We start from the raw sequence: 24,693 nt of genomic DNA, 5'->3' as shown, positions 1-24,693 counted from the left end.
TAAAGGCATTTATTGTAGCACTGTTCGAAGGAGCAAACAATTGGAAACAACCTAAAAGTCCATGATTAAGGCACTAGTTTAATCAAACATAGCACATCTATATTATGAAGCACTTACTGTGTGGCTGTTAAAAAGAGCAAGGAGGATTTATGATACTGATACAAAAAAGATTTCTAAGATATATTGCTGAGTGAAAAAAGCACTGAGTATAACCTCCCACAGCTTGTGTAAACAGTGGGGTGTATATACACATGTGCCTGCACATGCACAGTCCGTAATCGGAAAGATACAGAAGAGACTGGCACCATGATTGCTTTGGGGAAGAGAAACCAGGGAACTCAGGGAGGAAGGCACACATCCTTTGGTAGTGTTTGAATTTTTAACTTATATGTATGCATTTCCAAATGTACCAAATATTAACATTTTCAAAAATAGGGCTTGGAATGAACTGTGGCTGTAGAGTCCAAATATATGGTCTATACTGTATAACAAACGATCACCACTGTCTCCCAGCACTGGGGGCGCCAGCATTCGAGAGGTGGACGGAAGGGTGAACATGCAGGTGGAAAGCAGTAAGGGTGCAAATGGAAATGTAGCTGTGAACAGGAAGGTGGCGCTACAGAGCACAGGCCAGGACAGCCTGTGAAGAGTGTGGGGTACTCAGAAAGTGATGCTCATATGTATATAGACACTCAAGAGCTTTTGCACCTGATTGCTGTTCCCCTCAAAGTAGTCTTCTGAGAGCCTGTATACTCAGAGGAATCTCTGCATTCAGGGCTTAAAAATGTGCCAGGATCTACTGCTTGAACCTTTAGGGTGGTGACACGTTCACTGGTGGCAAATATTTGTCTACAGAGGATGGATGTAAATACTGGAAACAGTTAAATGTCACCTGGCCACAAATTTGGTGAAAGAAGTGAGAGGTCAAGTTAGGCAATTAATCTTTTGGTAAAAACAACAAGGCATAGAATTAAAGCAGACTGCTAGTCTGATGCTTCTCAAAAACGGGCTCTGACAGCTAAGCCCAAAAAGGATGCTCAGAAGATGATGTGTGCCTTGGCAGCATCCTTGGAACGAGGCTCGGGACCCAAGGGGACTACTTGTTAGAAGTCAACGCTCATTTGGACGTGTAGGTTCTGTTTGTTTGCAGGAGACAGCGGCCCCAGTCCTCGGCCGGGGCGGGGCCGCGGGCCGGGCCGGGAGGGCAATGGGGACAGCGGGCTCAGCTCTTCTTGCGCAGCTGGCTGTACTGCGTGCGGCCCAGGATGGGCTCCATGACGCTGGGCCGGAAGAAGCTGTCGCTGACCCTGCGCGCGGGCTTATCGCGGGGCATGGCCGGCAAGGCGGTGCGCGGCGCGGCGGCCGTGTCCACCCGGTCCTCCGCGCCCGGGCCCCGAGCGCTGCGCAGGCTGCCGCGGGACGGCGCGGGGCGCGACGCGGGCTCCGAGCCGGCGGGCGGCGCCCCGGAACCCCTGCGCTCCGCCTCTGGGCTCTCGGCCTCGGCAGGCGGGTTGTCGATCTCCCGGAATTCGCTCTCGGGCTCCATCAGCGACAGCCTGGGGAGCTGGGGGCCGGCAACCACGTTAGGACCCCGCCTTGGCCCTCGTCCCTGCGCCTCCCACCACCGCCTCCTCTGTGGCCCTCGCGGTCACGCCTCCCGGGGGCGGCCGTCCGGAGAGCAGAGGCCGGGGTGTGGGACAGGGATGGAGGGTGCGGGGGGAGACGGCTTAGGTCCTGCCCTCCCTGACAGTGTGCACAGTCCAGACCCCCAATGCAAGGCAGACAGCCACCCTCTAAAGTTTCTGGACCCCTCGGGTCTCCCTCGGAGGTTCCTCAGTGGGAGGTCAGTGGCTTTCCTGACTCTTCCTTGGACCCGCACCTTGCCCTTGCCTGGGTCAGGGTACCCAGGCCTGGCTCTGTTTTGGGCCCAAGGTGAACAAGCTGGCTGCCAAGACCCCTGCCATGCCTCTTGGTGACAGTGAGTGGCTGAGTAACCCATTCCTCCACTACCCTCACAGCCTCCCTCAACCCTCAGCTCTAAGGGGCCTCCTGCCCTGACCAGCCCTCCTACTGACTGCTCAACCTGTAACTTGCTCTGGAAAGGGACCCAGGGACCCCCAAAGTGATAGTACTGGCACTCCTTGGGGTTTTCCTGTTGGTGACAGGTGTTGGAATTAGCATGGGGGCAGCTGCTGTCCCCTGGAACATAGCTGACCCCGCAGGGCGCCCTGGAAGCCTCCCTGCAACCCTTTCCCAGGGAGCAGCATGCAAACCTGCCAGGTCCTTCAGTTGGGAGCTGAGGGGTGAGGACTTGGCCACTGGGACCCCCAGATTAATGGTGGGTGACCTCCCCAGCAGCAGGTGGGAAGGACAGATGTGGGGAAAGGTCTCAGGCCAAGGCCACAGGTCTCTGTACCTTTGGGGCTATGAAGGCCCCCAGTCAAGGCCATAGTATGTCAAAATGTTTCTGGGGCACTGAGGATCAGAGACTGGGGAAGGGAGGGCAGCTGCAGCCCCTTCAGTCAAATCTGCTTTATCTGTCCTTTCGGGGGGGGAGGGGGGGTAGCCGGAAGGGTAGGGGGACTCACCGGCACATAGTGCACCACCGTGTCCACGACGTTGTCAGTAACGCCCTTCAGGGCATCAGACAGGGACATGGCCCTGCCCTTGGTGGAGGAGATAGCACGGGCTGGCATGAGATGCAGCAACCACTCTGCCGTGCCCAGCACAGCCGCAGGCGCCCACGTCACAACCGAGATGGTGCACTGGAGGGCCTTCTGCAGGGTGTGCGCCACACCACCCAGGAGGCCTTGTGGGCCAGGCAGGGCTGCTCCCTGGGGGCCAGAGCAAGGTCAGTGCCTCCTCAGCAACTCCCCTGACCCTTCCCCTCTCCTCACCATCCCCAGAGCTAGAGGGGAAAGAATGTGGATACCAAACTGAAAAAACTATTAGCCTGGCTCTTGGGCAGGTCACTTCTGCTCTCTGAACCTCAGTTTCTTCATCTGCAAAATGGGGATGACAATCTCTGTCCTGCCTATTTTATGGGGTTGTTGTGAGGATCCTCTGAGAGAACTTTGTTAGCTGGGCGTTTGGGGGTGAGGTGAAGAGCACTGCACCCATGTACTGCATTCCTGGGCCTGGGGGCAAAGACCCTTGTTTCACCCAGGGCCTCTGCTTCTCACCCCCTCGGTGGGCTGTGGGACCTCCAGGTTCCTGCATCCCACTCGGCTTCTGCTCTCTCCCTTACCTCACTGAGCTTGTTCTCCTCCGTCTCTGATTCCTCCTCCTCCACCTCTGTCTCCTCCCCCTCTGTGTCCATCTGGTCATTGTGGTCCTCCTCCCGGGTGGCGGTGAGGTTGTGCAGCCAGGGCACCCGCACCTCGCTCGACCGCCGGGACACCACCTGTATGGCCGCCGATGCGCCCCACTGGGCCAAGCTGCTCTGAGGGCGGAAAGGTGGCAGGCTGCTGGTTTCACAGCCCCTGCCAGAGGCTGGGCAGCCCCAGCAGGCAAAGCCCCTCACCCCCAGGGTCAGGGTTGGGGGAGGCAAGCAGGGCCTGGCCCCAGCAGACTGTTCTTCAAACTTTTTATGGAGTGGTAACTTACACCCACTAAGGTGCACAAGCTTTAGTATACAGCTCTGGGAATTTTTAGAAACACACACCTGTGTGACCATTACAGATCAAGATATAGACCATTTTCGACACCCCAGAAGACTCCCTGTGCCCCTCACCCAGTCAGTACCACCTAAGGGTGACCACATTCTGGCCTCTATCACCATGCATTGATTTTTCTCATTTGTAAATGGACTCACACAACGTGTTTTCTTTCATGAATAGCTTTTGTTCAACGTTATGTTGTGAGATTCATCCATATTACTGAGTGTCAGAGTAGTTCCTCCTTTTTCATTTCTGTGTCATATTCCACTGAATAAATATACCACAATATACCCATTCTACTGTTGATGGACATTTGTGTTATTTCCAGTTCTTGGCTAAGGATAAAGCTGATAGGAACATTTCCGGAGTGTCTTTGGGGGACATAAGCTCTTATTTCTGTCAGGTGGAATTGCTGAGTCATAGGGGATATGTATGTTTAGCTTTACTACATACTCCTTGCAGACCTTTTAAAGAGTGAAAAAAATCAAGTGGGCTAGAGGATCCCATGGGAGGAAACTGACCTGGGTAGGTGGGCTGGTGTCCCCGGGGGCACAGCTTGGCTCATTTCAAACCCCTAGGGAACCCCACAAACAGAGTCTCCTTGTTATACATCCTTAGGGGACACCATTATTTTCTTTTTAAGATTTTTTTTTTTTTTGATGTGGACCATTTTTAAAGTCTTTATTGAATTTGTTACAATATTGCTTCTGTTTTATGTTTGGTCTTTTGGCTGCAAGGCATGTGGGATCTTAGCTCCCTGACCAGGGATCGAACCCACATCCACTGCATTGGAAGGCAAGGTCCTAACCACTGGACCGCCAGGGAAGTCCCTGGGACACCATTATTTTCTATATGAACGGTGGTGTCTGAGGCTGTGCTGTACAGTGGTCCCCGCCCACTAGGGGCTAGGCCAGGGCGCAGCGGTTAGTCTAGCCCCCATGGGGAAGTGGCCCCCCCAGTGCAGGTGACAGAGGAGAACTGCTACTCCTGTATCCCTACTGGAGCTACAGAACCTGGCACATAGTAGGTTCTCAGCAAACATCTGCTTGAATGAATGAGCCAGGCCTGAGGATGCTTTTAAAAGTACCACCCTCTTGATGGCTGAAAAGTGGTTATCTTGTTTGCTGACATTTATGCGTTAATGCTTTTATTTCCTTTTTTTTGTGGGGGGGTGGGAGGGCTTAGTTTCTTACTAAAGTTCCTATGAAAAAAATCCAGGCTATCTCTGCTAAAATACACAGAGAGGTGGAGGTGGGGTGTGGTGGGGAGTAAGCCCTATCTGGGCCAGAAAAGGCAGCTTTACCTTGGGTGCAGTGGGATGCAAATTAGAAGCCTCTAGAAGGGAAACCAGAACCCTGGGGGCAGTCAGAGACACAGCCCAGCTGGGGCTCTCTCCCCAACAGAATGGGTTTTGTGCCGTGCTTATTTACAGATGACACTCCCTAGTGCCTAGAGGGCAGATGGGGGGGTCTCTGCTTCCTCACAAGTGGGAGGGCCCACTTGGGAGGATGAAGGCTTGGGGGGGTGGTGGGGGACTCAGAGGGAGAATGGGAGAGACAGAAGAGGGTGGGGGGTAGGACCACCCTAACAAGCAGGCCTGCCCTCTCCCCTTGCATCCTAGAGGACTAGCCCGCCACCCCACCTAAGGCCTCTTGTCCTTAGACCTAAAGTCCCCGCCCAGGCTGGAAGAGAGGAAGTTCCTAGGACAGGAAGCAGAATTGGGTAGGGGATGGGAGGGACCAGGAGGCCCACAGACAGGGTTCCCAGGCCGTGGGTCAGTCAGAGCTCAGGGCAGACACTCACCAGGGGCGCCACACCTGGGATCCACATGGCCAGGGCCTGGCCCTGTTTCAGCACCCCGGCTGTGGTCTGGAAGGTGTGTTGAGAGAGAGTGTTGGCCAGGGTCCCAACCCTGCTCACGAGGCCCGGCTTGGCCCCGGGAGGTTTCTGGGCATGCTGGTGTCCTGGAGCAGGGGCTAGGTAGGATTTTGTGAGGGGAAGGAAAGGAAAGCTGATCAGAAAGGCGCTGGGCAAAGCTGGGTTGTGTCTAGGGTTGGAAAGTGGTCATCCTAGCTCCACCACAAGCTCGCTGGTGATTTGGGCAACTCACTTTCTCCACTTAAAAATGGGGAGAGAGGGCTAGGTGAGGATGGATCCATCTGAAAATCTTGCTGGGCCATCCCTGTTCCAGAGCAGGGGCTAGATGAGCCCTGGCTGCCTCTTCCTAATTCCCAAGCAGCATGGGTGGCCAACTCACTCCCCAGGCCCCCTAATGGCAGATACCTGACTCTTCCTTGGCTGGAGGGAGGAGGAATTCTACCACCTTCTCAACACCACCCAAGGCCAAGTCGGCCCCTCCAGAGGCTAGCTGGCCAGCTCGGGTGTTGGCAGCAAATTCGGCAGTGTCTTTGACCATCCCCCAGGCGAGCTCACAGCCAGCCAGAGCGGCCCCTAGGACTTTGTCTGAAGTGCTGGCGATGGGCACACTGATGCTGTTCCTGGCACTGCGAAGGCGGGTAGAGATGGTGTCCTTCAGCTCAGAAGCGATCTGGAGGAAGTGGGGAGGGAAGTCAGGCATGTGGATTTGGCAGACCCTGAGCCCAGCTTCAGGAAAGCCTCATTTAAAGGGGACTGGCACCAATATTTGGGCAGCTTGATTAAGCCGAACTTAAAAGGAAAAGGGCTCCAGTCCTTCCTGTGCCAACCACTTAGATCTCCTGGCTTCTTTGCACCCCATTTCTACCTGTCAAGATCCTAACCATCCTTCAAGAATGCCCCCCAAAGTCCACCTCCTTGATAACACCTCATGCACACAAGGCATCTCCTCTTCCAAATTCCTCTACTGTCTGCTGTCTTGCCCTCAGAACATTGCTCACATTCCTATCTGCACTTATGTGGACTTATAGATATGGTTGATCTTCCTACAGGTTCTGCATTGAAATAACGACTTTCTCTCCTTTGCCTTAGGAGCTCCTCTGTGACAAAGACGTTGCCGTTTATCTGGAAAAATAAGTGAAGAGCAAAGGCCTCAGGGCCAAATAGACCTGCTCTCATGTGGCCTCCACTTAAGGCTGTGTGGTCAGGGGGAAGTCACTAGTTTTCTCATCTGTAAAATGGGGATACCCACCCCTATACCAGAGGGTTGACAAGAGGATTAAATGAGAGGGCTCTATAAATCATATGTCATGACCCCTGTCATAGGGTAGGGCTCAGTAAATGTTTGTGAGATGGGTGGTAGTTTGTCAGTGAGATGGATGGTGTCTGAGAGTGCAACTTATTCCCCCAAAGCACCAGACATGGCCCTTACCATGGCAAATGCCCAATGAATAGCTATCCAGGTGAAGTGACATTTTCATTCTCATGGTCCATAAAGTGTTGGATCTTGAGGACATGGGACTGCAATCCTGGGATCTGACGAGTGTGACCCATGATCTTAGGTGGCTGTAGTCACCAAACAGTCCAATGCAGGCCAAAGAGCAGGGAATCAGAAGCAGTGGGCCCTACCCCAAGCTCCTGTTTGAGTTTGCCTCTGGGCTGTGCCTGCTGGTTTCAGAAAGCCTGCCTTCATCTGGCCCCACAGGGAGAGGAAGAAGCCCATCGTGTCGTCTTAGGGACAAGCAGCTGCCACCAGCCTTGGAAGGCATTTGCCACAGAAACAAAAGACTCACATTTATGCATCATGGGCTCGTGCCCTCTCCTCAACTGGGAGGCAGTGACAACAGAATGTGGGGAGCCTTAGAGAAGAGGGGAGGGGCTCACCTTTTCAGGAGGATACTGGAGGGCCGGGATCTTTTCCTCCAGGTGGTCCAGGCCTCGGCAGGCCAGCTCGTTGGCAGCTATGACTGGAAGCAAAAGGCCATGGTCGGGTGAGCCCTGACCCCACTGTGAGAGCCCAGCAGGGGCCTCTGTGCCAAGGAAGGCACCTTGGAGCCCTCAAAACCCCCAGCCCTGCTACCCCCAAAGCATCTGGGAACCTAGGGCCCTCTGCCACCTTTAGCCACCATCCACTGTGACTCCTTGAGAGCAGGATGTTTTCCCTCTGAGCAGGAGCTCTGGAGTCATGCAGATCTGCACTCAAAGCCCAGCACCTGCATCTGCAGTGTAGCTTCAGGCAGGTCACAACCTGGCTGAGCCTCAAGTTCCTCACTTGTAAAATGTGGATTAATGTGGACAAACCTTGCAGGGTTGTCGTGAGGAGGAAGTGACAGAACCTTTGTGAATCACCAACAGATCCTGGTCTCTCCTCCTCCTACAACCCCTCTTTGGGTGAGCGCTGGGTGAACATAAGGGGGGAGACCAGAGGTGTCAGGGTGGAGGGGCAGCCGGGCCCTAGGGTGGGAGCAGGCCTGGCACTGCTTAATTCTAGAGGTGAAAGGCTGTTCTAGAGTTCCAGATAGTCCATGGCCCTTCCTTTTAACCTCTAGGAGTGAGATGGTCAACACTGGGAAGAGGGTCACAGGGAAGAGAAAGGGGCAAGTGCCAGAGGATGCAAATGTTCCCGGGAGATACTGCCCAGGGGCTGCCGAGGACATCAGCTCTGCAGACATGACCATGGAGATCACAGTTTTAAAGGATATCTATATATTCTCTTTCATATTTTCTTTCTCCAGATATCCTAGGTTTCTTCACAAAATTCTCAAGCAGCAGAGAGCCCAGATGACTTGGCTGACTTCCGACTGGGCAAAATGAGACCCAGGGAAATTATTTAAGGAGTTTGCAGGCAGGGAGGTGGACCCAGGCCCAGGTCTTCTTTATATCTGTCCTCTCCCGTTTGCTGTGCCAAATCCTCAGATACCCATAACTCTGTAATCAGGACTGTGGAAGGTCCTAGACTTCTGGAATTTCCCTCAGCCCTGTCAAGAGCCGTGCTGTGGAGACCATATTTTCCGATGGGGCAGAACAATTTGAACAGGGGCAGGTCTGGTAAGTTGTCCTCACCTTCAGGGCCCTGACTGGTAGCTCTCTGCTGCCCCTGCCTGTCATGGGGCCGGTACTATCAGCTGCTGGACCCAGAGGGCTTCCCCTCTCCCTCCTCTCCCCCCATCCCTGCCAGGCTAGCCCTAGTGCCCACTGCCTCTGCCTCTGTGCCAGACTCTGCTAGTTCCTGCTGCTGCTGCTGGATTTGGAGCCAAAGTGGGTGTCTGGTCTGCCATGGGCCCCCACTCCCACCACCGCCCTCATAGCTCTGCCCACCCCTTCTCCTGCCAATTATGTGGCCCATCATTGTCATCCTAGGAAAATGCCAGCTGGGCTACAGATGAGGCGTCTATAGATGAGAAGAGACCTATATCTATATCTACATCTATATTTATATCATCTATATCTGTAGATGAAAAGACTATGTAATGGGATGTAGACAGTCAGGAAGGCAGACAGACAAGCAAGCTATCAAACAGGCTGATGGACGGACAAAAGACCGGCAGGCAGGCAGTGAGCACCAGTGAACAGGCAGGCAGCCTCCGAGCGCCACGAGGACTCACACTGGGTGGACAGCCTTCGGACCACCGGCTCCATGCTCCAGGCTGCCAAGCTGGTGGCGCTCTGCACGCCCTTCTCGTACGCACTGCATACAGAGGTCACCAGGGGGTGGGCTTCCTTGGTGCTGGTGTAGGTCTTCTGGAAGCACTCACAGGTGCTGCTCACCACCGGCAGCTGCAGGACCCGCTGCAGCACGTTCTCCTGCTCCTGGAGCGGAAGGAAAGCAGGTATTGAAGCCATCCCACCTCCTCCTCCCACCTCCTGGGGAGGCAGCCCCAGGGCCATGGAGCCCATTAGGGCTGGCCTGGGTCCAAGTGACCTAGGAGGAGCCCAGACTAGAGAGGTCTCTGGAGGCCCCACAGCGAAAACAAGAACCAGGCTGCCATGCTCTCCTGGTCACAATCCTGGCTCTGGAGAGCTACTGGGCAAACTCTGGCCTCCAGGGCACCCCCCCTCCCCGTAGCCACCCCACTTAAACTTAATGGTAGGAGCAAGTGTGTCGGCGCACCTGCCTGGAGTTTGAGCCCACCTTGGATTGGTAGCTTCATCTGAACATCTTTCTGGTCTTTTTGGGAGACTGCCTCCCTGCCTCCAGTGCTTGTCCCACTGCCTAGGATGCTCTCCTTCCCTCCCACAGCCCCTTCCGTCTGGCAAAATGTCACTCCCTCAAGACACGGCTTGAGCATCGCTTCTTGTGTGAAGCTTCCTGACTCTCCCCCTTCACATCAGAAGCCACCACTTCCCTCCCTGGGTTGTTTCCGTACTCATACATGGTGCTCGTCTTGATCATGTGTGTACTTGGCTCTCTCCCAGGAGACTGTCATCTCTGTATCTCCAGGGCCTAACCTAAAGCCTGCACAGTAATGTTAGTTGAATAGGTGAATCACAATCAGGGCTGCACCTAAGGTGTTAAGTTTAGATCTGCCCAACCGCACGGAATCACAGAATCTTAGGCCTCCAGGGGCCTCTGTAGTAAGAGTGCTTCCCACAGTCCCTCTGGGAGGCTTGTATTTGGACGTCTCCTTGCATGGAGCTCACCCCTCATAGAGTGGCCTATGCCCCTTGTTGGACAGCGTGGCTGAGCTGAAATCCGCTCCACTCTCTGCCCTGTGGAACAATACTGAGGAAATCTGTTTCATCATTCATGGGCTGGCCTTTCACACACTTGAAGACAAATATTTCTCCCTTTAGCAGTCCCTTCTCCATTCTAAGTAGCTGTAGTTCCTTACTTAGCTTACAAACAGCTCAGCGTCCTGATCTGCTGATTCCCTCCTCTGCACACACTACAGTTTGACATCGCCTTTCTGAAAAATATAGCCCTCAGACTTGAAGACAGCGTTCCAGGTGTGGTCTGAGTGTGTGGGGTATAGTGAAACCATCACCTCTCGTTATTGGGGTGCTGTGCTCTTATTAATGCATTCTAACCTCAACAGCAGGCACTTAATTAAACTTTAGATCACTGAAGAATCTTAGTGGAGAAACACTGATCTTTGAGGTAAAAACAAACAAACAAAAAAGTGGATTCTAATCCTGCAGAGGGTAACAACATTTACTCAGTGCCGTTATGCTCCAGGCACTGATTGGGGTGCTTTCGTGATATGACCTCATTTAATTCTAACAGCGACACTCTGAGGTCAGCATTATCTCCAGCACTTTGCCAGTGAGACAAAGACTCAGAGATGTGAAGTGACTTACCCAAGATCACACAGCTAGTAAGTGGCACTGCCAGGCCAACTCAGGCCTGAAACAGCATGTCTGAGATTTGCTTCAAAATAAAACAAGGTTGGGGAATGAATGGGGTGAGGATGAGGCACAATTGTCCATGGATTATGGTTGCTGGGGCTAGTGAAGGGTATTATATTTTTCTGTTTGTTCTTAGGAATATTAAGAATTCTCCACATAAACATCCCAGGTCTGACTCAGATATTCGAGCTCTTTCTGTAGCTTTGAATATGCACTGTTGCATAGTTCTGCTCTAAAGGTGAGGACCTAGCTTCTTCTGTTTGTAGGTGGCTGAGTTAGAAGACCCATCAAGGAGACCTGATGTACACTAGACAGCAAGCTACAATATTTCAGCTTTTGGTCTTGCAGGTGAGTTTGAAATTTGAACTAGAAAAAGATTATGACTGTAAACAAGAAAACATTTCTTTAACATTTTGGACAGAACCTTCAGGAGTTGTTTTAGGCAAAGCCAAAGAGGAGAGAGGTCCTGGGACAGCAATAAACTATCGATACCTCTTAACTATGCACTTGACCATTTTATGCCTCTCTGTGTTCTATGATCCAATAAAAAACTTAACACGGCGATTCCTAGTACAGAGGTTAAAGCCTAACTTGGGACAAGATGGGTATTATATGGGTTCACAATTTTTAAGTTTCACTATTTGAACTGTACCTAAATTAGAGAGGCCTTGCCAGGAGGCATCAGTACACCTAAACGTGTCAAACCGCTCTGAGTCACACTGAAAACCAGGTCAGACACACAAACTGGACACACTGCCCCTCTAACCCCTTCCCACATACATAATGTGCACCGTGTAACTCTAAGAGGTGCCATTTACATAGACTGCACCATACAAGAAGCCTCTGGAGTTACAAAATGCAGAGGCTCCGTCCCGAATATACATTTCGCCTGGGTGGACAAAGCATGGGCTTCTGTTTCAGGCTTTAGAATATAGTAGTTCCCTTCCTCTCCTTCCCCTCCCAGCTAATTTTTCTGTGCTTTTTCTCCAAGGTACTTAGTTTTTAATAGACGTCTTTTTTCCCCCTCACATTCTCTAACAGCCTTCTGCAAAAGGTAGTGAGGGCAAGAATAACTAAGACATAATGGTCAATGAGTTACGAATATAATCTAGACATATCTTGCTCTAAGCCCCCTGAACTTCTCCTCCCACCTCCTTCCTCCCCACAGAGTTGTCCACTGTCTCATATAAGCCCAAGTTACTTACAGGGCGGTCTTCATCCAGCAAGGTTGGACCCTTGTTAACTGCCATCGGAGCTCTTCAAGCTGCAAAGCAGAGGGTTCCAGGTCCATGAGAAAGTCCTCAGCCTGAGATCCACAGGGTCAGTCCCCTACCTCTCATGGCCATCAGGGGGGCCCAGGCTGTCTGGGAACTCAAGTTCCCTGAAGAGAAGGTATTTGGAGGATGAATGTCACAGACAAGTGGCCAGTCCTTAGAGTCCCATAGGAATGAGTTGTCCCGCAGCCCACTTGTCAAGACCATAGTTTCTTATAAGGATTCAGGGTAAGAAATAAAAAATGAAAGTAGCTTTAAGAGATAAGAGGTTGTAGATGAAGTTTAGGAGCTCTTAGATGAGGGTCCAAAAGAGATGAACAAAGTTTCAGATTTAGTCTCTCTTTTTTTTTTAAATGAAAAAGTTCTGCATTAATTCCTCTTTTTAAACAAGCAAATCTGTCAGTCATTCCCTCTGTGCTCAACCAGAGGAGAGAGTAGTCATTCTTAAAACCAGCAATTTCAGCTCTGTTCTGGAAAACTAGTGGCCCCAGAATATCTACTCTACACTCTTGGTCATTCACCCTGAATAATCTCTCCCTTAGTGGTCTCCCTGCAGGCCTCTTCATCCTCAGTAAAATTCCCAGAAGACCCTTACCCTCAACTTCTTTAATTCTCAGAAACAAACCAGGTAAGGTTGTCCCAGGATCCCCACACTCACTCCAGCTGATGCCACCTCAGTCCCACGGAGCCCGGGCTGCAGAGCGTCTCCTCCGGTGGAAACAATTCCAGTTGCTCTGGGGAGTCTTGAGCAAAGCTACTAACACCTCCCAGCTAGAGGAGGGCAGAGAGGAAGAGAAAGCTGGGTCATGGTTATTTGACCTAGCGTCCCCTGGGCATATCTTAACTTCTGTAAGGAGGTTTAGCCAACTAGGAGTTAGATTGCACAGCTGTAGGAAACCAGACTCAAAGGAGTTATTATTCCATGAGATAGCTGTTCTGTAACATATTTCTGGCCCCCAGTTCTCAAGAAACTGTTTTCCAGAAAGAAGATGTTGGGATATATGTCATTAAACTTATAAGCTCTAAAGTTTTATAATCTTTGGCTCCTTTTCCATTAGAGGGTCCTACGGAACCGTTTTCAACCCATTTCCCTCATCCTTATTTTTTACTATCAAGAATGAATTTTGAACAGTAAGATTTAAACCGACACAGGAACACAGCTTACCTGAATGTATTAGTCTTTGATTATGAAGATGAATTGCTCTCAGTGAAGAAGAGAACCAGAGCTGTGGTTTACTCCTTGACAATCTAGGCTTTGAGGGAGCAATTTCAATCTCTGCAAAATCCTGGATTTCAAGAAAGTTTATTGAACTCTACCTGGTCTAAGATGCCACCAGAATATGCAGTGGGAAAGCCAACTGGATTTTGTCAAGTTTGGAAAAGTGACAATGTTGACCAAGGTTCTGTTACTGATCAACAGCATCCAGACAACCACCTATCACCTCTCATCCCTTCCTTAGCGATGAATCAGGCTCCTGATTAGCCCAGGTGCTAATTCCTGGCTTCAAAGATGATGGAGGCTGTGGTTTTCAGCCATCGTTTTCAGATTGTCTAATAAGGGCTTTTTAATTAAAATGGGTAATAGGACAAAACTTTTTTTCCTTATTTTTTGTAGAATCATATCTAGTGTTGACTCTCTGCTAAGTTGTATACTGTGGGCAATAGGAGAAAGAGGCAGGGAGTGGGGAGACTGATACAAAGGATCTATTTGGGTTTTTTTTTGTTTTTATTTTTGGCTGCATTGGGTCTTCACTGCTGCGCACGGGCTTTCTCTAGTTGTGTTGAGCGGGGGCTCCTCTTTGTTGCAGTGCGCGTGCTTCTCATTGCGGTGGCTTCTCTTGTTGCGGAGCTCAGGCTCTAGGTGGGCGGGCTTCAGTAGTTGTGGCACGCAGGCTCAGTAGTTGTGGCTCGGGGGCTCTAGAGCGCAGGCTCAGTAGTTGTGGCACACGGGCTTAGTTGCTTCACGGCATGTGGGATCTTCCCAGACCAGGGCTCAAACCTGTGTCCCCTGCATAGGCAGGCAGATTCTTAACCACTGCACCACCAGGGAAGTCCCCAAAGGATCTATTTGTGGTAGATCCTTTGTATCAATCCTGTATCTAGGATACTGATAAAGCAGGAGAGGGAGGAAAGAGTCAAGCAGAGTCTCCAAAAGGAGTAATAAATATGTGATATATTTAATACTTATTGATCCAACCTGGGCTTTTAAAATATGACAATAATGGAGAGGAAGAGAAGTATCTAAAAAAAGTGGCCTCAGCCCTCACCTCACTTCAAGGTTCAGGACAAATTATCTGTGAGGCTGTGTCGAGAGAGTACCCTGGGCCAAAGGGCAATGTTAAGATTTTGAAGCCGTGGCTTTGGGCCAGAGGGCATACAGGGCTCTGTGTCTGAAAGCTCTGTTGACAAAGCTCGTTCTTTGGCCGCTTCAGCTGGGCGTCCAGGATGTGGGTGAGAGGTGAGAAGTAGTGAAAAGGTCTAAGGGAGTCCCTTAGGAAGGGTCCACTTTCCAGCAGCAGCTTGAAGGACATAGTTACCTTGTTTTCTTCCCCAACCCTACATGGCCCTCCCAACCCCGTCCAACTACCACATGAGCACAGGGACCTTGGTCATCTTGTGCACAAATGGATCGCAAACAAATCTAAGAATGGCACTCAAGCATTCGTTGTTGAATAAACAAATTCTCAGGCAACAATGTTCAGTTGTCAATGTGCTGGCCCATACATCTATTAGAAATGTCTCTGGACAAATATTATATCACTTACATGTGGAATCTAAAAAATAATACAAACAAATCTATATATAAAACAGAAACAGACTCACAGACATAGAAAACAAACTTATGGTTACCAAAGGGGAAGGGGGGTAGGGATAAATTAGGAGCATGGGATTAACAGATACAAATTACTATACATAAAATAGATAAACAAAGATTTACTGTATAGCATAGGGAACTATATTCAATATCTTTTGTAATAACTACAAAAATATTAGGTTTGTAATAACCTAAAATGGAAAATAGTCTAAAAAATACATATATATCACTGAATCAATTTGCTGTACACCTGAAACTAACACAGTATTGTAAATCAACTATATTTCAATTTAAAAAAAAGAAAAAAGAAAACAAAAAATACACTTAGTAAGAATACCTACCATTTGGGGTGGGGATGTGCGGGGAGGAGAGAAATAGGTGAGGGAGATTAAGAGGTACAGACTTCTTACAGTTACAAAATAATTGTGTCACAGGTATGAAATGTACAGCATGGGGAATATAATAAATATATAATATCTTTGTCTGTTGACAGCTGGTACCTAGATTTATCATGGTGATCATTTTGAAATGTACAGAAATATTGAATTACTATGTCGTGCACCAGGAACTAACATTGTGCTGTAGGTCACCTTTACTTCAAAAACAAACTCATAGAAAAAGAGATCAAATTTGTGGTTACCAGAGGCAGTGGGTGGGGAGAGGGGAAATTAGATGAAGGCAGTCAAAAAGTACAAACTTCCAGTTATAAGACACATAAGTGGGCTTCCCTGGTGGTGCAGTGGTTAAGAGTCTGCCTGCCAATGCAGGGGACACGGGTTCGAGCCCTGGTCTGGGAAGATCCCACATGCCGCGGAGCGACTAAGCCTGTGAGCCACAACTACTGAGCCTGCGCGTTTGGACCCTGCGCGTCTGGAGCCTGTGCTCCGCAATGGGAGAGGCCGCGACGGTGAGAGGCTCGCGCACCACGATGAAGAGTGGCCCCCACTTGCCACAACTGGAGAAAGCCCTCACACAGAAACGAAGACCCAACACAGCCAAAAATAAAATATAAATAAATAAATTAATTTAAAAAAAAAGACACATAAGTACTAGGGATGTAATGTACAACATGATAAATATAATTAACACTGCTTTATGTTATTTATGAAAGTTGTTGAGTAAACCCTAAGCGTTCTCATCACAAGGAAAAAAATTTTTTTTCTATTTCTTTAATTTTGTATCTATATGAGATGATCGATGTTCACTAAACTTACTGTGGTAATCATTTCATGATGTATGTAAGTCAAATCATTATGCTGTACACCTTGAACTTACACAGTACTGTGTCAATTATATCTCAGTAAAACTGGAAGAAAAAAAAAGAAATGTCCTTGGTTTTTAGAATCCCTCATGAACGAATGTGGAGGCCTGGAGGTGGGGATGGTTAGTTATAAAGGACAAAGATGCACAGGGAAGGAGGTAGCAGGGCACCATTTAGGTTTTCACAAACTCTAGAAGAGGTGGCATTTCCCAAGCTCTCCACCACCCACCCTAACTTGCAGAGGACAAAACTACCAAGATGGACACCACTGTAAAATGCCATCACAGATTCAAGGCCAACTTCTCCAGGCAGAATCAAAAGCACCACTGACAGGGATGATATAAAGGACCCTCTCCTGGCTAGCAGTCTGGATGAGATTGTCTTAGAGGTCTCTTTCAACCTGGACATTCTACATTTAAATCTTCCTTCATCCTTTTCCTGAGCTTGGATCTTCCAGTCAAGAGCTTATTTTACCAGAACTCACTCTACCAACTGTGTAGACTCTGATTATCTTTGGATCACCTTATTTTTAACTCTTCTCCATTCCCAGAACACATTCACAGATACATGAATAAATTTTGTCTATAAATTTATTAGACATAATTTATTACAGTAGAAGATCTGGACAAAGCAAAAATAGTTAAATTTTTTATTTGCCCTGATCTAGCAGCTTTTATTTCTCTTAAAATTCCTGAAATGTTCTTTCTCAAATCCCATATCTTGATTGGACACTTTAAAAATAGAGCCAAGGACCTGAGTCTACTTTTTAAGAATCTCAATCACATTTACGGGAAATTTACTTAGTGCACATTTCTTTTCTCCTTTCCATCCAGTCCTGTCAGATGGCTTTACTGGCAGGACTGACACTGACCTCTTACCTGATGGTACCCTATTTCTCTACCTCACTTGCCTCAAATTAAGAGGATCTGTAATCACAAATAAGAATCCAACATCCAAGATGAGAAGTAAGAACACGACTAAGTGGCATCGACTCATCGTTCTACTGTCCTCTTCTCTTGCCCCTTACTGCTCTTCTCCACCTCCCCCAACCACCCTACAAATATGAACTCTGATTTATTGTCGAATATAGTAGAATTTCATCGTATTTGTGAAATTTCTTAACTGCACAAATTTGGATGAAAATTAACGTGTAAGTGCCCAAAATGTTATATGGTTTTAAATAAAACAATCCTGCTGGTGGATCTAGATATAGTTTTAATTTTTGTAGAATAGAATATAAACCACTGACCAACAAAGGTTCTAAAAAAGGCTTTTCGCACAGGATTCTGGAGAGTCTTGCACTTCCACTCAATCAGGAAGGCAGTGAAATATGGAAAGAGCACTGGATTGGGAGTCAGAGAAATGAGGTTCTGTCCTCAGTTTTAACCTCAGGTCTCCTCATCTGTCACAGGGAAACCTGCAGGCACCAACTGTAACTTTCCACATTATTTTTACCTCAAGTCCTTTCTATCTGCTTCTGATTTTTTGTTTCCTTACTGCGCTACCTAAAGACACAATTTATACCATGAAGGTACCTGATGCACTTCTGATTTTACTACTGGACAGAGGAAAGACAGGAGCGCAGTGATGTAAAAGCCAAGTTAAGAGGCTATAAACCCAGCTCTCCTCCATCCTGGCACTGGTAGCTATGGAGGAAGTGGGATAACTGATCAGAGAATAAGGGGCCTCTACTAAATCTGAGAGAGGGTGTGTATCAGACCTACTGTAGTTGGGCAAAAGTAGTGAGGCACATGGCCCAAAAGTCGCTTATATTAGTGTCCACTTGTTAGTTTGGATCTTTTTCAATTTTTCTCTTAATTTTTATCCATTCAGCAACCACTAAGTTCCTAATATGCACATAAGAGATGCTCGATAAATGTTAGATGAAGGAAAAATACTCAGAAATTCAGAAGTCACTCCAGCACTCTAGAAAACACATAAACCTTCACGTTCTTCCCTCCACCGTTCTTGGCCCCACCTCTGTTCACATCACAGGTCACTCAGTGCTCATGTGACTAAGTCTGTAAGCACAGTATGACATGGCTGTGCCTCATGCAAATGTCCATTTCACTAAAAGGTTGTCTTCAAAGCAGGTACTAGTCTTCAGCCTGAAACCACCTCAGCGGGTCTTCAGTTTCATCTGAGGATACGCCACAGTGATGATGCCTGCTATAGAGGACACGAGACCTCCAAGGCCTATGATGCCAGGATTGGACTTATAGATCCCCAACTGGTCCAAAGGGTTCAGGATATCACAGAAGTTCTTCACTGTGTCCAGGAGCAAGGGAGGATGCTTCTTCAGAGATCGGAATAAGAGAAGAAGAAAGGACTGGAGCCATTCTGTTTCCTCATCAGCCACGCTATACACAAGAGGATCCTGGGATGGTGATTTCTCTTTCTTTGCTCTGTCGTGTGCAACCTGTTCCATCTGCAGGGAGATTTCATACAGATCCCTGACCAGGCTCAGCAGAAGAGAATAGTAGTAATGGCGTGCAGCCCACATTCGCCATTTCTCTTTGTTAATGCCAGAGGCGAGCCCTACGCTCCTCACAAAAAGGATGGTGTCACAGATGAAATAAATCACACGGTTCAGGCTGGCTAATATTAGGCAGATGCGGGGCACTAGGTCAGTGGTATGAATGCTCTGCTGAATCGTCTGTACCGCATGTACCACATTGCCTAGTCTGAACCCTGCAAGAAGAACCCACAAGAGTTAACAGTTATTTAATCAGTATGTAACAGGATTTTACAGGCAGAATCCCTGCATCAGGGTGAGAGGTCAGCACTGTTTTTTTTTAACAACTGACCGTCCTCTGAGGCTCAGTCTTTGCTCAGGAAAGGAGGACTGTACAGTATGTTAAGGACACCTAAAATGATCCTGGAATGTAAAAAAGACAGTGACTCTTTAAACTTATTGCCTCCATTTCAATGACTACATTAACAATGACTTACTACACACTTTAGGCAAAGGTCAATCATAAGTGTGGATTGTTACATATGAATATCACCAGCTACACTTCTTTAGAAGGAAGGTACTACAAATTACATGAACTCCAGATGCAACATTCTTTTGGAGAGTCTGATACCTTACACTGTACTTACTTTCCAGTTAAAAGATTGCTTTAAAAAAAAATACCATTATCATACTGCCATTTCTCTGGTCCAAAGCCCCTTTGGCTCCCTACTGTCAAAAAGACAAAGTAGAGATGGTACGATTTAGTGGATAACACAACTAATAATACTGTCATATGTGACTCCTAGTTCAATTAAATCAACCATTGCAAGGGCATGTCCTTTATCTGAGCATGTAACTCAATTAATCAGGGATGCATCAATCAATAAATATTTACTGAGCACCTTCTCAGAATAAGTTATAGTCCTAAACATTATGGAGGATACAAAAGAACTACTTTCCCTAAGTGAGTATATCTTAGACTCAGCAAACGTTCAGAAGTAGCTACCCTCAGGAAACTTATGATCTCAGAAAAATGTTTTGTATTATTTTATCAAAAATAACACAAAATATGTAATGAATAATCTTGGTTTCCAGTTCTGGCTGTTGCACTAACTTAGTGACCTTGGGTAAGTCCTTTCTAGACTTCAGAGACTAGTGATCTTTAAAGGACCTTTGAGCTCCAACATTCCAAAGAGCCTGAGAACTTCTAATCTTGGCTTTCCAAGCCATCCAGAAAAGCTCCTTCCCGTCCCTCTGCTTGACAATGTAAGTCTTGTCTCCATCAAACTAGTTTTCTCATTGATCCTCAATACGGTGGTTTGCCCAGAACGGTCCTGAGCCTCCACTAGAGGAAACCACCCTTCAAGAATGTTCTCCTAATCCTTCTCTCTTGCCGCACCTCAAGTTCCACCTCCTCCAAACATCTTTCTTTTTCTCTACCCCAACCAACATATTTGGTACTAAATATTAGATCGTTATACCATGTGATCTTAGTTCTCCCATAAAGCTCAGGACTATATCTATATGAAGCAGGTACTCAAAGTGAATTAAATGAGTACAAAACACTGACCACTTTTTGGCATTAACATGAAACAATCCCACAAATGACTTAAGAAAATGTATCCATCCATTTCCTCTAGCAATCCGTTAAGAGAAGGGAAAAAGGCAGGGGGTCAAGGATATAGCTATTCTATTCTTCGAGGGTTCCCAGGAGCCAGAAGCTCATGTCAAAGATTGCCAGAACATTTTGTGATTCTAAGAACTAAAGGTGAACTAACACATTGTATGTCTCACTGGTTACGATTAAGCAGAAAGATATAATGTAGCACCAAATGTGAACATAGGAGGGTGTTTGTGAATGGTGTGCAGCAAAACATTCAATCCTTTTGGCCTGTCGTTCCATGAGGGCAGCCTTACTGGTGAACTTCATCAATAAAGTTGATTGACTAGAAAATCGTGACCTAGGAAATATTTTGTGAATTACAAGGTCTGAGGATTCTAAACCAGGAGCCACTGTCCCTCAAGGGACAGGGTACTTACATTTACGGCCAGTGCTCACACTGGACTCCAGTTTCTTGAGCTTCATAACAACCTCCTGTTTGTCAGCTTTAGGCTCTAACAAATATCTAAGCAACATGCATGTGTACTGAGTGGCTCTGAAATGGAAAAAAAATGAGGAGAACGATTTACAAACCAAATAAAATTTGACTCATGAAGTAGGGGAAGGAGAAACATGTCCTGCTAAAAGCAAAGTTTCCAAGACAATTTCTCATGTAGCAGCTCTTACAAGAGCAAAATTCTGCAACAGTCACTCCACAGGGCTAAAGGGTAGAACATGTCATGGAAATGCAACACAAAGGTAATGAAAGAGAACTCTGCAATAATACAGTGAACAGCTCTTCAGAAGGCCTCTTGCTGGCACAGAGAAATGGATATAGTCAAAGCAGTAAACTGCACAAAAATCGACCTCATGTTAAGTCTGCAAAGATCCATATTATTTATTTCTTCCAGTGTAAATTGCTAAAAGATTTTCAGATTTCTAAAAGGAAATTTTTTTACCAACTACTTATGTGACAGGTCACACACTCAAACCAGAGCCAAATGAGAAGTCCACCATTTGCATATTGCTTAACTTTTTATAAAAGGACCAAATACACACCAATACATAAATAAGTACAGATTTGTCTTTCAAAACTAATTAGTATTTTATATAAAATACAGACTCCTGTTTAATAATACTAAATATTCAATAGTGATTATTGTCATGAGTACAAATAGCAATGCCTTACCAACAGAAACATAACAAATAAAAAATTCTGTATCACATAAACATCTAAATGTATTTGGCAGTCTAGTAAATAAAGTAGGTAGATGCCTGTTTCCTACTGCCCTGTAACCGCATTTGAATCCCTTTATGCTATAAATATTATTCTCAATAAAAATATAGCACATTTTCCAAAATGGTGAACTTGTTATTGTGCATGAAGTAAAAAGAAACAATCTCTCCTTCTCTTTTAAGTATGCTTCCTGGATACAGGGCTCAAGCTGGTCAGGTCAATGAATCCCCCTTTTTCAGATCTGGTCTAATAATAGGAATGCGTCCAAACACAAGGCATTATTTTCTGAATGCTAGTGTGTTCAAAGAAGCTATAGATCACCAAGAGGATTAGGAAATGAATACTAGAGATCTCACACCTTGCTGAATAGGTATATCCTAAACAATTATTTATATTTTATTTTTTTTTTGCCACACCACACAGCATGTGGGATCCTAGTTCCCTGACCAGGGATCGAACCCGTGCCCTCTGCAGTGGAAGTGCGGAGTCCTAACCACTGGAACGCCAGGGAATTCCCCTAAACAATTATTTATTAACCAACCTCACTGATAAAATTTGCAGGGTACATTCTCAGTACATTGGATTTGTAGGCTTCTATTTTAATGAAGTTTGTATATAATGCAACCATTTTGAAAATCTATCAAATTAATTAGAAAGATAGTATGGCTTGGTAGTTAAAGAAGTGGGCCCCGAGTCAACTGTGTGGTTTTAAATCTCTCAATTCAGTCACTTAGTCCCTATTAACCTCCTTCTGCTTCAGTTTCCCCATTTCACAGAAATGGGGATGATTTAGAGAATTTAACCTAATAGGGTTGTGTTGAGGGTTAAATGGGTTAATAGTTGTAACACACTGAGAACAACGTCTGGCATTAAGTCCGCTTCCAAAAGTCTCATAATTATTGGGGCTACTATTGATCTGTGTGTATTAGCACTTGCACACCCAGAAGAAGGAAAAACTGTTAAATAAAACTGCAACTGTGACTAATTTCTTATTATTGAGCAAGACTCAACCAAATTCCTAAAAAAAAATTATGAATTAGTATTAAAGCCGCAATCTCTTTAATATTTTCGTGTACCTTAGAGGTGCAGTCAGTTCTTTCTGAGGCTCTCCACACTGTATTTTACAGTTCACAAAATTATTTCACATGCGCTATCTCAATGAGATAGACGGGACAAGAATGGGAGATAAATACAAGTGTTGGCTTCGCTAGTCATAAATGTCAACCCAGAGTTTCTCTTAAATAATTCCTCGGAAGAATGTTGGGCGGAGAAAACCCAGTCTTTCTCAGGTTAGGAGAGGAGGGTTCGTCGGCTGGTTTAACACTGCCAGCGCCCCCGAAGCGGCTGCGGGACTTTGGGGCACGAGGCTCGGGACCGGACGCGGTGCGTTCGGGCAAGCCCCACTGAATTTAGGGTGAGGAGGGGCTCCAGGACCACAGTCCCTCCGGGAGCCGGCAGCGTCCTTCCTGCTGTCGTCCACTGGGCTACTAGCTCCTTCTCCGGATGCCGGAGAACAGGGAACCTTGTACCGGGTTGAGGGACGGGGAAGGGCTAGAGGCCGCGGGCACCAGACTCACCTGAAGAGTCGGTCCCGGCCCTGGGTCTGGTTGGTGAAGCGGATGAAGGCGTCCATGGCACCCAGCCCAAGGACAAGAGTCGCACTGGGTTCTTTTGCGAGTCCTCAGGGGCTGCTGACGGGTCCCCACGGAACTGTCGGTCTCTGCCAGCCCAAGGAGCCGAGTCTCCCCACCCACGTGGGGGCGGGTGCACTTTCCGAAGAGCAACTTCTCGGGCTTCCGGTTTGGGGCCGGAAGTTGTGGTTACTAAGGCGACGTCAAGCTGCTGACCCTGGTGAGCGAAACCTCGGCTTTTGCCCTCGGGTGCAGCGGCTTCTCACTTGTCCCAGGACTCTCCTCTATCTCTAGGATCTCCTAGAGGGGGATCTGAGGGAGCCCGTCTCCTCAGCGTCGGCTTCCCCGGGACGCCCCGTGCCTCCCCGCAGATCCCGGGTACCCAGGGACCCCCAGCGGAATCCCGAATGGAGATTCCTCTGAACTTTTGCTTGGGAACTGAGGCGCTTAATCATTTCCCAGCTCTGTGCCTCCGTTTCCCTTGAGCAACACCAGCTCCAGATCTGGGGAAGGAAATGGTTAGAGCAGAAATAAGCCAATTCATGGAGTGTATTTTAACAGGAGAGCTGGGTAGAGTGAGAGAATTTTCTGTTAGGATTATTAACACTGAAAGAAGATTGCTACTTGAGGAAATTCTAAAAGGGTTAACGTGAACAAAGTGGGGGCAAAAAGAGATTAAAATGAAATTGCACCACTGAACGTTCCTTCTGTGAGGGCTGAAGACATGAAGCCCCACTCATTCCATAGCAGTAATTTTTTTTTAAATTTTATTTATTTATTTTATTTATGGCTCTGTTGGGTCTTCGTTTCTGTGCGAGGGCTCTCTCCAATTGCGGCAAGCGGGGGCCACTCCTCATCGCGGTGCGCGGGCCTCTCACTATCGCGGCCTTTCCTGTTGCGGAGCACAGGCTCCAGACGCGCAGGCTCAGTAATTGTGGCTCACGGGCCCATCCGCTCCGCGGCATGTGGGATCTTCCCAGACCAGGGCCCGAACCCGTGTCCCCTGCACTGGCAGGCAGACTCTCAACCACTGCGCCACCAGGGAAGCCCCATAGCAGTAATTTTATAAAACGTACAACCTATAGTCACAAAGTAAGTTCATCTATTTTTGTAGTCTTTGTTCCCGTGATCAGGCCTGCCCCTAACATTTGCAGGCCCTGGGTAAAAGTACAAATAGAGACCCACAAACCATATGTTTAAATGTTTAAATTTTTAAATCAAGGTAACAAATTGTTGAATAAGCTACGTTCTTTTCTCCTACCTGGACAAATGTACCGTCATAATGATCAAGAAGTCCAGTTTCACATTCAGGATTCTTGGACTCCTTGGAATACCTGGAAACACAGCTAGAATATGGTACTGTGGAGAGAGCTGATCTCCAGTCCTTTCCCAGCCCTTTCCACCCCATTTCTGGCTCCCACTTACATCACTGAGAGGGGCCTTGCATACATAGTGTGGATACTCCAGGCCACATGCAAGTTCTGCCCATTATCCTGCAAAGCGCCATGCCTTGTCCACCTTTCAGGTCTAGGGGTGCCCA

At 47.6% G+C, this 24,693-nt stretch overlaps 2 protein-coding genes across 6 annotated transcripts; both read right to left on the bottom strand.

The window, feature by feature from the left end:
* Nucleotides 1-23,213, bottom strand: PLIN1 (perilipin 1). 4 transcript variants are annotated; one of them, XM_036843538.1, is made up of 10 exons: nt 23,100-23,181; nt 12,813-12,925; nt 12,086-12,144; nt 9,140-9,344; nt 7,419-7,501; nt 5,943-6,207; nt 5,463-5,635; nt 3,248-3,442; nt 2,589-2,834; nt 1-1,564 (listed from the first exon to the last, which is right to left on the bottom strand). In XM_036843538.1, the coding sequence occupies exons 3-10, from the start codon at nt 12,128-12,130 to the stop codon at nt 1,223-1,225; spliced, it is 1,554 nt and encodes a 517-aa protein (XP_036699433.1). In that variant the 5' UTR covers nt 12,131-12,144; nt 12,813-12,925; nt 23,100-23,181; the 3' UTR covers nt 1-1,222. The 4 variants fall into 4 exon arrangements, with proteins under 4 accessions (XP_036699433.1, XP_036699432.1, XP_036699431.1 ...); XM_036843537.1 differs by lacking the exon at nt 23,100-23,181 and adding an exon at nt 20,726-20,811; XM_036843536.1 differs by lacking the exon at nt 12,813-12,925 and having other exon boundaries at nt 23,100-23,213.
* PEX11A (peroxisomal biogenesis factor 11 alpha) lies at nt 16,803-23,300 on the bottom strand. Of its 2 annotated transcripts, XM_036843540.1 has the most exons (3): nt 23,100-23,300; nt 20,726-20,841; nt 16,803-18,921 (listed from the first exon to the last, which is right to left on the bottom strand). In XM_036843540.1, exons 1-3 carry the CDS (start codon nt 23,153-23,155, stop codon nt 18,350-18,352), a joined length of 744 nt encoding a protein of 247 aa, XP_036699435.1. In that variant the 5' UTR covers nt 23,156-23,300; the 3' UTR covers nt 16,803-18,349. The 2 variants fall into 2 exon arrangements, with proteins under 2 accessions (XP_036699435.1, XP_036699436.1); XM_036843541.1 differs by lacking the exon at nt 20,726-20,841 and having other exon boundaries at nt 23,100-23,288.
* Between the last annotated feature and the right edge of the window lie 1,393 nt (nt 23,301-24,693).

Source organism: Balaenoptera musculus, chromosome 2, assembly GCF_009873245.2.
Source record: "Balaenoptera musculus isolate JJ_BM4_2016_0621 chromosome 2, mBalMus1.pri.v3, whole genome shotgun sequence".
In the NCBI taxonomy this organism is placed as follows: Eukaryota; Metazoa; Chordata; class Mammalia; order Artiodactyla; family Balaenopteridae; genus Balaenoptera; species Balaenoptera musculus.
Note: the sequence above shows the minus strand (reverse complement) of the source record. Positions and strands in the feature narration are given on the sequence as shown.